The 13,521-nt window shown below is 41.5% G+C and overlaps 1 protein-coding gene across 2 annotated transcripts in view; it reads left to right on the forward strand.

Moving 5' to 3' along the window:
- raph1a (Ras association (RalGDS/AF-6) and pleckstrin homology domains 1a) overlaps positions 1-6,879 on the forward strand; it is a 98,945-nt gene extending 92,066 nt beyond the window's left edge. For both annotated transcript variants that reach the window (XM_063005630.1, XM_063005631.1), the window contains one exon: positions 2,965-6,879. In XM_063005630.1, the coding sequence (XP_062861700.1) occupies positions 2,965-5,106 (2,142 nt within the window). In that variant the 3' untranslated portion in view covers positions 5,107-6,879. The remainder of the gene's footprint in view (positions 1-2,964) is intronic.
- Positions 6,880-13,521: the final 6,642 nt, after the last annotated feature.

Consider the following 13,521-nt stretch of genomic DNA (forward strand, 5'->3'; position numbering starts at 1 on the left):
AATGATCTGAATCCAATCATGAGCTCCTAAACGACTGGTTTAATCCAGCTAAATTGATTAAATCATGCTTGTTACTTGATGATTAAAGTAAACTATGCGACTGTACGTTTGCAGAACTAGTATAGTGTAATTGCAGATGTTCTATAGCAGCGGTCCCCAACCTTAATTTCACGGACCGGCGGGGGCGGTAGGATTTAAAATAGAATAACTATAGAATGGAAAATCAGTGTGAATCCTGAGCTTTTCTCAATGCAAGGAGACGCTGCTCCCACCTAGTGGTGATTGGAGACAATAACACTCGAAGAGTTTTGGAAATTGAATTGCTCTTGTAGCGATCTCTAATTATTTATTCTTTCTGTGCGGCCCGGCAATAAATGACCCACGGACCGGTACCGGTCCGCGACCCGGTGGTTGGGGACCACTGCTGTATAATATTGGTGTTTATTTCTGTTAATAAAGTTTAATATTTAACTCGCTGGGCGCTCAGGTGGTGCAATGAAAAATTATGTTATCCCATGAATGCAGGGATCAAGGGTTCAAATCCCCAATGGGGCTCTCTTAGTATATTGGTTTGCTTTTTTGTACATCGCAGAAACATGGTATTTAACCAGGCATGTGTAGAGTTTTTATATCCACTGAACTTGTCCTTGTGTGTGATTCTAAGACCGTGAGTGCAGACAGGCCAGTTCACTGTGAGGAGCTGTGCTGATTTTCTCCTCTCCTCTCCTCTCCTCTCTTAGGGTGCAAAAGTCAAGTCTCGCAAGCTCCTTCCCCTGTGTACTGGTGGGAACTGAGGTTAGGGGTGTGAATCCCTCGTAGTGAAGTTCCCCGTGTCCTAACTTTAGAGGCACTAACCAGTCTGTTCTCTGTAGATGTTTCCACTCCTTCTGTGTTTTGGTGAATGCAGCATAAATGCAGGGTGGAGTGAGAGTTTTATTGTCCATGGCTTTAATGAACTAATTAATGGATTTCTGCAAAGCACTAGTTTAATGTAGCAGGATTAACACAGCGTGTAGCTTGAGTGCACTGTGTGTATTAACAAAGTACGGTGTGTGTTTGTGAGAATGGGATTGTGCTTCAGAGAGGTAAAATGATCAAGTCTGTTTTACTGTATTTACTGTATTAACTAATTATTTACACAATTTAGCGTAGTCAATTCGTCTTTTACTGCTGGAGAGTCCGGTTGTGTCCGAGGAGGGTATATTCGCCTGCCTCACGCTCCCTCTGATGTGTGCACAGTACACCAACCCCTTCTTATTCGCCCACATGTTTGGTGAATTCACGCATGAGGCCAGTATTCGAGCGCGGAGAGCCACACACTGATCCCCGCGCTCCTCCACTTCCTGTACAGGCGCCTCGAGCTACTAACCAAGGTCCACATTTGTCCGGTCTTTTACCCACTCAGCAGACTTTAAATGGCCAATTTTGTCTGCTTCAGGCACTGCCAATTATGCCCAGCCGACCGGTAGCAGAGCTGAGGTCCGAACTCGGTAGTTCAGAATCTCAGCACTGGTGGGCTAGCGGAATATCCCGCCGCACCATTGGGCGCCCCTAAAGAGACATTTTTGCTTACTGAAGCCTAGTGCACTACTTTATTTCCAGTACGTGTGTGGTAAGATCTGCTCAACAACTCTATTTCATCAGTCACAAATCAGTCATTGGAGCTCTGATTGTTTTGACCATGTTTGAAATTCGGCACTACCCATCGACCAGCTGCAAGTCCAGAAACAGCCAATGAGAGAGTAAGAAAAACAGAGCGCATGTTATTGTACCAGTATGAAAAAAACCCAAACAATTAAGCTGCTCTCTCTCTTAAATACCACAGGCACGGTGGCTAAGTGGGTAGCACTGTCGCCTCACAGCATGATGCTCCTGGGTTCGATCCCCAGGTGGTGTGGTCCGGATCCTTTGTGTGTGGAGTTTGCATGTTCTCCCCGTGTCCGCCGGTGCTCCGGTTGCCTCCCACAGTCCAAAGACGTGCAAGTGAGGTGAACTGGAGATACTAAATTGTCAATGACTGTGTTCGATATAACCTTGTAAACTGATAATTCTTGTATAATGAGTGACTACCGTTTCTGTCATGAATGTAACCAAAAGTGTGTAAAACATGACGTTCAAATCCTAATAAACTTAAATACCACACAGTGTAATTAATCCAGTAGTGTGCTTTTGTAGGACTTTATGGTAGGGGGTGGTTTGAGACACGAACTTCCAGCTTCTTGGTTTGAAAAGCTTTTCATTGCTTTGTGTGTGAACATATTAGAACCAATTAGTAGGGAAGCACAATGACTCGGTGGGTAGCACAGGTCCTGGATTCGATTCCTAGGTAGAGCAATCCAGGTCCTTTCTGTGTGGAGAAAAAAATACACAAAAATGCAGGATGAATTCGGATACTGAGGGCAGTGATAGCTCAGTGGTTAAGGTACTGGACCAGTAATCAGAAGGTTGCCGGTTCATGCCCCACCACCGCCACTGTTGGGCCCCTGAGCAAGGCCCTTAACCCTCAATTGCTCAAAATTGTGTTCAGTCATAACTGTAAGTCGCTTTGGATAAAAGTGTCTGCTAAATGCTGAAAAAGTAAATGTATACTTACATTATTTTAAGATTAATTCCGATGTCAAGGGAGGGTTTTGTTTTTTAATCATCCTACAGTGCTCAAAGATGTGCTATGACACTGTGGTAGTTCTATATGAGGTTACTGTGATCATACAAAAACATCTAAACTGTGTCAGGCTCAGTGTTGTGGTGTAAAAACGACAAATCATATCATATCTTACATTTGTTTCACCCCAAGTGTCAAAGCTGGTCCAGCAAAAACCAGGCCTGTTCACACCACCTTCTTCTCAACCTGTCTGTTAACATCTGTATGTACATGGTACTCAGTAGTGCTGGACATTATCAGTAGATGTCCAACACTGCAACACTAAACACATTCCAATCTTCTATGTTCTTTCTTTTCTACAGATGAGGATGGACCCGCCTCCACCCACGCTGCCTTCTAGAGCTTCTTACCCTCTCCAGCTTCCCCAAATGCCTCAATCTGTCCTACCTCATGCAGGCTACCCCAGCTCATCACCCCAGTCCTCTCCTTCCTCACCTTCACCACCTACTCCTCCACCTCCTCCACCCCTGCCCAACTCCACCAGCTCTGCACCCAGCAAGTTTAACAAGTACAGCACCATCGCCAGGATGCACAACATCTCCCAGGCTCCCAGTCACTTCAGACAGACCCCTCTATTGGCAGCCATGCAACAGCAGCAGCAGCAACCTGTGCCTCCAACCCCTCCGCCTCAGTGTGCAAAACCATCAATGAACAACATAGCAGCGGCATCCGGCGGCCCACCTCCACCTCCCCCTCCACCTCCTCAATCAATGCCCATGCCAGGATCTGCCATGGCAGTGCTCAAGTTAGGCCCTCCAAGCCCTCAGACAGAGTTTATTCCTCTGCCACCTCCAGAGGAAGAGCACCTTCCTCCTCCTCCTCCTCCCTTATATCACATACAGAGCAACGGTGTCTTGCCTGCTCCGCCACCTCCGGAGCAGTTTAAGTACCCCCCGCCTCTCAGTACCAACGGCCTGCAAGAATTCTTAGCTAAGAAGTTTCCTCACATGAGTTATGACTTTTCTACACTTAACCAAGATGATGAGCATCCCCCACCTCCGCCTCCTCCTGAATGCTTTTCTCTTCCACCTTTTCAACAGAATCCTCCACCTCCTGCCCCACCCAAAACTTTTACTGTTGGATTTCCACCCCAGACAGCCCCCAAACCAACTGGACACTGCCTTTCCCCAGTGTCCCCTGCAGCTCCTCCTTTGTCTCCTACTCCAACCTCTATGAAGAAGCAGCAGAGTTTCTCCGGTAGCCATAGTCCCAACCAGCCCCCAGCAACCCTCCCAAAACAACACAGTTTCTCCTCCAAGGCACTTCCTTTATCCACCGCCACATCACCAACACCATCCCTGGTCAAACAGATGGCAAACCAGTTTCCAGGAACACAAGATGGCTCTAAAAGCCCGGTGTCCCCTCCAGTGGTAAAAACCAAACCCAAGTGGCAGCCAGGAGGGCAGTTTCAGCCCCAGTCTCCAGAGTTTCCGCCTCCTCCTCCTGAGAGTAGTCTGGGCTTTCCTCCACCACCACCCCTTCTTCAAGAGACAAGTCCCCCCTCTTCCAAGGTGGGGTCACCACTGAAGAAATCGCCTTCCACATCATCCAACCTTTCAGCCGGTTCAGCAGGAAAGAAGCCTCCACCGACCCCCCAGCGAAACTCCAGCATAAAGTCCAACTCCTCTATAGAGTACCAGGAGTCAAAAAAGGTGGAGGATCTGGTGAGCATGTTTGCTCAGCCTGGCCAGCCTACTTCCAGCTCCGTCTCCACTCCTTCCTCTACAACAGGCTCACCATCCAAGGACTCTTCTACAGTCTTACGAGCATCTACAAAACCTGGGAAGATCAACCTGGCAAACCTGCCACTGGCTCTACAGGGGAAACCAAGCCATGGCCAACCCAACTCTGACTTCCCCTCTCCTCCTTTCGAGTGTGACTTTCCACCACCTCCACCTGACTCGGAACTCCTGCCTCCTCCTCCACCCATGGAGATGCACACCGGAGCTCCCAAAGTTGCTGTGGTGAACCCTCAGCCGCAGCTTCCCTCCAACATCACGACGTGGAAGCAAAGCTCCCTGAAGAAAACGGCTCCTCCGACTATGCATCGTCGAAGCAGCGGAACACCAGAGCCCTTGGCGCTTTCACCACCACCGCAACAGGTCCCTCTTACCCCTTTTAACTCTCAGATACCCCCCACCTCCCCTAAGGCCAACCTCTCCATGCAGCCCAATTTCCTCGAGGACCTTAACAGAACTTTAAAGAGAAAGTCTATGTCTAGACACGCCTCCCTGCCTTCGTCACGCATCTCGGCCAAACTGGAGCCAGTGGTCACTATGGACGACATGGCACTCCCGCCGCCTCCCCCAGAGCTGCTGCTGGGCCAGCAGAACAAGGGAGGCTACACAGGTGCCAATATCTCAGGCTATGCAACACTTCGACGGGGGCCACCACCGGCACCGCCTAAAAGGGACCAAAACACCAAACTGACCAGCGACTGGTAGATAAGGAATGCGCTGGAAGCTGTATGCGGACTGTCTGCTTTTCTCCAGTACAAATTTTACAGGCCATAACAAGAAAATGAATGAATGAATGCATAAAGAATACTATCCATTATTTTAGCCCAAGTTATTACCAGAGTATAAAAAAGCAAGCCAAATCTCCTACAGTAAAAGCTTCTCTGCGTGTTTGTGCCGCTTTGCAGTTACATGTAAGCAGTTATACATAAAGAAACTCTGCCATTATTATTATGACTAGGTACTGCATGGACTCCTTCGTGAGCTAAGGGGAATAATATGTGTATAATAAAATATGTATTTGGAATTTTGGGGTGGGGAGGGCACTTTTACCTTTTTTATATGAAATTATTTAATACCTGAAATATATTCTTATTTTAAAGTTTTTAGTTTTTGAACCCTTGACTGTATAAGTTAAACGTGAATAGACAGCAGGATTAATGAAGAGATGTGTATTTGTGTGTGTTTTGTCTGAGTGGTTTGGTTGATCCGCTCTCAGAAACGGCTCGGAGGTCTCACCCTTATTAAACGTGCAAAAGGAATTTACCCCAAAACACAAAACCAGTTTGTTGCAATGTTTAAGCTAAGTTGAGTTGGACTTTTTCACATCCCTAGAGGGTTAAAGACCGTATGTTTTAATATTATACAGCTTGATAAATATTATCAAAAAAAGGTGTTCTGTTGGTCAAGTTAGTACTGTTATGTTTCACATTCAGTTGAACCCATTACACATGTGAAGGGCTTTTTAGCCTCGCCGTGTCTGAAATTGGATGTGTTCTGTCTGTTGGTTACAATGATACCTGTACATAATGCGACTCTTCCTGACTTTAACAGCTTTTATTGGTTTTGTGATGATCAAGTTTTTTGTACACAACTTCTCCACAGCATCCTTCAGTACTCATTAAAAAAACGTACAAGTCAGACCAGATCAGATCTTTTCATTTCATTTTCTTTGCAAATTAAAAACAGCATGTGTAGGTGCCCAGGTGGCGCAGCGGGATATTCCGCTGACGCACCAGCACCGAGTTTCTGAACTCCGGGTTCGAGGCTCGGTGTTGCCACCGGTCGGCTGGGCGCCATCTGGCAGGCATAATTGGCAGTGCCTGCAGTAGGTACTAATTGGCCACCGTCTCTGCAGGGTGGGGGCCGGTCTATGTGTGGGTCTTCATACGCTGTGTAAGGACCCTGATTGGCAGAAGAGACGCCCGTGCAGGAAGCACGGATGAGAAGAGGAGGGCTGTACACGTGTAAAGAAGGCGTGGGCAGCGGCGTGCTCTCCTTGGATGCAAATCTGGAGTCTGTCAGCAGCGGAAGATGAATTGGATGCGTTAAATTAGGAGGAAAAATGCATTAAAAAAATTTTTTTTTAAAGAATGAAGAAAACAGCATGAGCTTAGTTTTACTGTATTTATGTGGAAAAGTTAATGATGAAGACTGATTTCTGTATTTTTAAAGCACTTTATATTGCTCTAAATGGTTTTTATCTGGTGGATACACACACTGACAGAGCGAGGTCTGTGTCAGCCTACAGCATTTATTGTAGCTTCTGTGGCTCCACATGATCCTTACTTGTTTAGCTGATTCATTTCTATAAGAATGGTTTACCTGTGTATTTAGGGGCTGCGCAGTGTTCCGAGTGTTCTGAGTGCACATTACTAATGACGGTTGTTAAAGTCAGGAGTGGTTTAGACAAGATACCTGGGGAAGTAAGTGTCTGTTGCATTTAAACTAAACAATATAAATGTGTAACTTCTGCAGTAAGCCGTGTCTGTTTTGATTTCTTTCATTTGTCTGTGTTAGCATGTGATCATCTAATTTTATCCTGGTTTTAATACAGTGAAGCGATTTTAAAGTACAAAGGATACAGTAAGTACAGTGAGGTAAAGAGGAAAATCTGAGTAAAATACAACATATTTTATAAATCATAGTTTTTATTCACACCACCTGTATCACCTTTGTTTAATAGTTATTTGTCTTCTAGATACCTAATCACGCGAATGAACTGGTAAGCTAGTTTAGCTAAATAAACACCAGCAGATTATTTTCTGACAGGTTTTACCCATCTTACCTGTTTTGAAAAAGCATGAAATATAAGCAGTCACATTAAAGTTGGTTCACGATCACTATGCCACCATCTATGCTCTGAAAGTGCTAAAGAATTGTCACTGAAACATCTTCAAAGGGTAACAAAGCTATTTTGATTTTATTTCATCAAACCACGGAAAAAAAGTTAATGTGTTAATTAAGCATTTTTCTGCTTAAATTTGATCTAGTTGATCTACAGCATATGTTCAGTCAGCACAGAAAACATAAAAACAGAAAATGTGTCAGTGCATCTCTGGTTAATTCATGCTTTCTTTAAAGACCCTTTGTTTTATAAATTTAGTCAACGATATAAAGAGCTAAATCTAATATTAGACCCATCAGTGTGAAGATTCTGTGGTCGTGTTATCACCTTATATGAATATTGCTTTTTTAATACATCATTGATGTTATTCAGCTATAACAAAGTCACCTAGACAGGATTTCCATACTTATCTGAGTACAGTGAAATACTGTGGAACAGATGTGCCAGATGTGGACCATTACACATTTTATAAATTTATTTTATCTGTATTTTATTTTGGTGTTCTATAATTTTCTGGATTTTACCCCCTTTATTCACATTATATAATTCTAGTATTTTCCAATTCCAGATTGTGAATCTGCTGAAAAAGACCCTGTCTGACCTCTCGCTGATTGTGTTTATGTGGATGCTCAGGTCGGTGGGTTCAAATACTCTGCAGTGTTGTTTCGTGCTGCTCAGTAATATCTGTTTTATCCCAAAGCAGAGTGATTGGGTTGTTTGTATTTGTGCACCAATGCTTGTGCTTATGGATGCAGTCAAAGGAGGCTGTTACTTGGGCACAGAAAGGTTACATTTTATTCTCAATCCTTCTACATATTATTATTAGGTTACATTACAGATTTTTTGGTAATTTTTCATTTGTTTAGAAATACATAAGAGGCTTCATTTAGCCATAGAAAAGCAATCTGAAAGACTACAATAAAATACAGGCCCCTTACAAGTGACTTTATGAGTTTATCTGTATCTAAGAAACTACTGTAGCTACTGTAATATTATTAAATGAGCAGATTGTTAAATCAGTTAAAGACAAAATCTAAAATCAAACACCCATGTGTGGTTCCTGCCACAGTTTAAATACCACTAAACAAAATTCTTATGAATGTAGTAAATGATCCATAATACATAAAATATCAAGAATTAAAGCAACATGACAGAAATATTTGCAGCAGGGTGGTGAATTTGGCAGCTGCTTGTTTTATTCACACTTCCATTTCAGACACTCATTCGATCGTGGCAGCCAACCGCTGACGAAGCTTCGTCCTGTCATGTCTCCTACCACAGAAATATCTCCTCACTGCTGGAGCTTACCGAATTTTCTCCACATGTCACCCACTGCACAGAAACAGAGTTTCCAGAAACACGAACTGAGCTGCAACACCGAGTCTCAGGCTAAACACAACGAGAAAGCAGGTATGTGTCACTGTAGAAAAGTGGCTAATATGACAAAATGTCAGGACCAGTATGTTAGATGTCTTACTGTGGACAGTCCCCATGTGAAATGGCATCTGTCTAGAGATCCTGCGAGAGATTTGAGACACATCGTCTTCCTCATGTCAAAATCAAGAACTAGATCAAGCGTATTCATGTCCACCAGTCTGATCTAGACAAACAGACACAAATATCAGGCATTAACTGCATGTAAACATTATTCAGCATGGTGATTTATTTAGACACATCATATCAGAAACATGTCACTAATTTTTCCTTATAAATCCAGCTGTATAACACTACTGGGCCAATAGTAAATGTGGTTGAAAATTACAAACACTTGAGTTTGAATAAAAAAAATCAACAGTAGAGCTCACAGCTACACCGATCAGCCATAACATTAAAACCACCTCCTTGTTTCTACACTCACTGTCCATTTTATCAGCTCCACTTACCATATAGAAGCACTTTGAAGTTTTACAATTACTGACTGTAGTCCATCTGTTTCTTTACATACTGTTTTAGCCCCCTTTCACCCTGTTCTTCAATGGTCAGGACCCCTACAGGACCACTACAGAGCAGGTATTATTTAGGTGGTGGATCATTCTCAGCACTGCAGTGACCCTGACATGGTGGTGGTGTGTTAGTGTGTGTTGTGCTGGTATGAGTGAATCAGACACAGCAGCGCTGATGAAGTTCCACTCACTGTCCACTCTATTAGACACTTTTACCTAGTTGGTTCACCTTGTAGATGTAAAGTCAGAGACGATCGCTCATCTATTGCTGCTGTTTGAGTCGGTCATCTTCCAGACCATCAGTGGTCACTGCACTGCTGAGAATCATCCACCACCTAAATAATACCTGCTCTATAGTGGTCCTGTGGGGGTCCTGACCATTAAAGAACAGAGTGAAAGGGGGATAACAGCATGCAGAGAAACAGATGGACAGCAGTCAGTAATTGTAGAACTACAAAGTGCTCCTATATTGTAAGGGGAGCTGAGAAAATGAACAATGTGTGTAGAAACAAGAAGGGGGTTTTAATGTTATGGCTGATCAGTGTATATTTAATAGTGAAAGTAAGAATATTTCCATGTGTACGAGGTGAGGAAGACTTAAAATAATTGAATCTAAACTGCTGTGTGTCTATAAAAAAAATACTTTTTAGTGAGGCTAATTAGACAATTTTTATATTGGAATCATTAAAGTGGAGTCTTGTGCGGAAGTTTCATGATGGTACCTGAATCACAGACATTAGAATTACCTGACGAACAGTCATGCTAGTTGCCTTGTACAAGTTGAAGTGTTCATTATTTCAGTAAGATGTTTAGAAATTATATTGTTTAAAATTTACTTAATAAATACAACGATCAGTACTGGGGACACAAAAGGCACCGAATTGTAGGAATGACCGGTGTGTGATTATGATCCTTTATTGCTTGCCATTGTTTTTTGGCAGACAGTCTGTATGCAGATAAACACATCTGCATTAATCAACCTATTCCATTTACACTTACAGATTTTGTTAATGTGGTCAAACCTTGGTCTGACCACCTTAGTCAATCCATTTTGTCAAACAAAGTTATACAAACTTTTTAATACAGTTAAATAATACTTTGATTTATATTGTTTATATGGTTTTATCAATGCATGATCTGAACAACACCATGCTGAAAAAACAGATTAACTATATAGAATTAGACCCTTAAGACGTTTAACTGCTGAATTCATATAAAATATTTAATAAATGTTTCACTTAACCCCTTTGACATAAACATGTTTTTGATATCATAAACAGATTATTAGTGTTTTGCAGTGCAGAAAAATGAGATTTAGGTTAAAATCATTGTATTTATCTTCTAATGAAGCTTGCAGTAAAACAAAGCTTGCCACCCTTGTGTTGTTTGAAAAAAACTCCAAAGATTTTAAATGCTTATATAGTAGTTTTCTTGAAATCCAGTTCAACAGTATAAAATCTATTTATATATATAAACTACTATCAAATTTATTTAAGATTAATATGTTCCACACAAATAACTATAAAAACAGCAATGTTCTGACTCACCTGAGATGCACTGATGGTGCAGTAAAACCAGGATAATTAAACATAATTTCATTGTCTTTTGTTTCAATATCCTTTATTCCTTCAGTCTCAGATCAGTACTGTTTGCTCTTTATATAAAGGCTATAAAGGTATGCAGCGTGCCAAAGCAAGTACCCAGCCTGACTATCAAAGACCTGCCAAGCCATATAATTTAGTGCACAGTGAAGACCCTGGCATTAATGAAGCCCAGGGACTTACCTGAGGGGACCATGGTCTAGAGAAAAGTTTCTCCACTTCACTCTGGGAGGCCTGCTGCCCAAAATAAGACATCTACTAATATAACATACAAACAAGTGATCAAAAAATCTATGTGCCAAATCAGGAGTTAAAAGCAGAAAATGCTTAAACCTGTGTGTTACAACTGGGCATCCAGTTCTGGAGTTGCTGTAAAAAATCTTCAGCAGGCCATAGGAAGGGCACCAAAAAAGAAAGGCAAATAAATCTTTGTTTATTTAAACTTTGCACCATCTTAATAGTTATTTAAGGTAAGAATTTATCTGTACAAAACAAAAAATGAGAATTGCAAAAACAAATAAAACAGAAAACAGAATGAGCAGGTCATTTCTAAATCATTTGACTTGTATTTCACTGAGAACATATATAGACAGGATAGTTGCCGTTTGGTGTTTGTTCTTTGTAAATATATACAGATGTTCATATGTAGTTGCTTTATACTTCTTCAGTATTATCCAGACAGTGGAAATTATAAATGTTTTAGCTATTGTAGCCTTTTTATGATTTTGGCAGCTCAACAAGCTTTTGTTGCACATAATTGCTGTGTTCTCAGCTCTCTCATACTGACTGATTAGGATTAGAACTGTGGGTCGCCTTACATTCATACCCCAGTGAAATAGAAATGTACTTATTACTTAAGTGCTAATTAATAAAGTAGTTGTGCTTGCTGGGTTGAGGCCTGGTCAGGTGTTGTTTTTTTCTGTCTTTTGCTCTGGCCTATTTTTTTTTTTTTTTAATCTGACAGTAAATACCTACTTTAGGACTCTGTTTCATCATATTACAGCCTTACCATAGCACTGGTAAAGTCAGGTGTCACTGAGGATACCAATCTGCCAACCTTTAGGTATTTTCTGCCTGGACATTCCAAACTAAATCAGAAGTGAGTCAGTCAAAACAGATCTCATCTATGCTTAATCTCCACTCTTTAACACTAACATTAAGCCCATATAGTAAAAATCTTTGATCACACTGACCACTAATAAGAGGAACCATCACGACCCTTGCAGTTCTTTGCTGGCTAGTCTTCATTCATATCACATCTCTGTTATAAAGCATCTGATTTACAACCTCTATGTTTTCTCAAGTGAATCCTACACTAACAGCAGGCTGCTGGTATCTTCATCTGTGAGACTTAAGCACAAAAACACACACGTACACAACATGCTTCACACTGGAATTTGCTTCCTGCTCATTGTCTTCTTCTAGTTTACGTTCTATTTCTGTAAACCGTACCTAGTACACAAATCTGGCTTATACTTTGGTAATCTATAGATTGACATACATATTTTCCACACTTTCTGTTTTAAAAGCTCAGAAATAAAATAACACCCTTAATTAAACAGGTCAGTAAAAAGAGCTGAATTTTAGAAGCACATAACATTATTTTTACATTATTGTAACATTTTAAGTATTCCCATCAAATAATCACTAACCAAAAAATAGAGACCAGACAACAATTTAATCCAATAAGTTTATTGCACAGCTCAGCCAAACATTTTTGATCCTGTGACCTCTTTGGTCTGAATGGCAGCTGATCGGAGTCGTAATGTGTAATGGTCCATTTTTTAAAGGCTGGTGTAAAGTGCTGTTTTGGACACTTATTTCACTTCCTGTCACATGAACCATTTTAAAGCCCGCTGGCAGTTTAGAAATTCATCATTCAAATGTTTGAGGAGTGATTGGTGGTTGTTCTGCTTGACCAAGTGTCTTATTGTGCCCCAGGTCCCAATAATGTGAAAAAACACAATTGACCATGTAACAAAAATAGAAACATATCAGTCTTGTAAAAACTAGTTTAGCATTAAGAAGGTAGTCCATTTTAATCTGCAAACAGTTACTCCAACAGCTTGAGACAGTGGGTAGCTTAGTGGGTAGAGCTTTGGGCTATTAAAGATTGGCGGTTCAAATCCAGGCTCTGCTATGCAGCCACTGTTGGGCCCTTGAGCAAGGCCCTTAACCCTGTCTGCTCCAGGGGCACCGTACAACTCTGACCCCAGCTTCCAAACAAGCTGGGATATGTGAATTTCATTGTACTGTACACCTGTATATGTATATATGACAAATACAATATATCTTCTTTTAACTGTACTGCCAAATTGGCTGCATGAAAACTTGTAAAGGCTGCAAGGGCTGGACAGTCGGCTAACAACTGCAGACTGTTTGGGCTAAATTGTGTCCCTGGTTGGAATAAGAGTACGGCTCCCCTAACCTAAATCTGAACGCTTAGTGTTAACCCATTAGGAACACAATTAGAAGTAAACAGCTAAAAAGGGATTAATGCACCAAGCAGCAGTTATTTTTCTGATTAGCAATATGTAATGTTTTAATGTATCACAAAAAGCAGTACATTTGTTTTTCAGGTGAATTACTAAAGCACAGGATTATGACGCTGATTTACCAAGCTAAAATTTCTTTATTTTAGGTAATGTAAGTGGAAAAAGGCCCTTAAACAGCACTTCTACACTGATACTTAATATGCATAGTACACCAACATGCTTGTCCAAAAAAAAAA

Source organism: Trichomycterus rosablanca, chromosome 12 (assembly GCF_030014385.1).
Source record: "Trichomycterus rosablanca isolate fTriRos1 chromosome 12, fTriRos1.hap1, whole genome shotgun sequence".
Classification (NCBI taxonomy): Eukaryota; Metazoa; Chordata; class Actinopteri; order Siluriformes; family Trichomycteridae; genus Trichomycterus; species Trichomycterus rosablanca.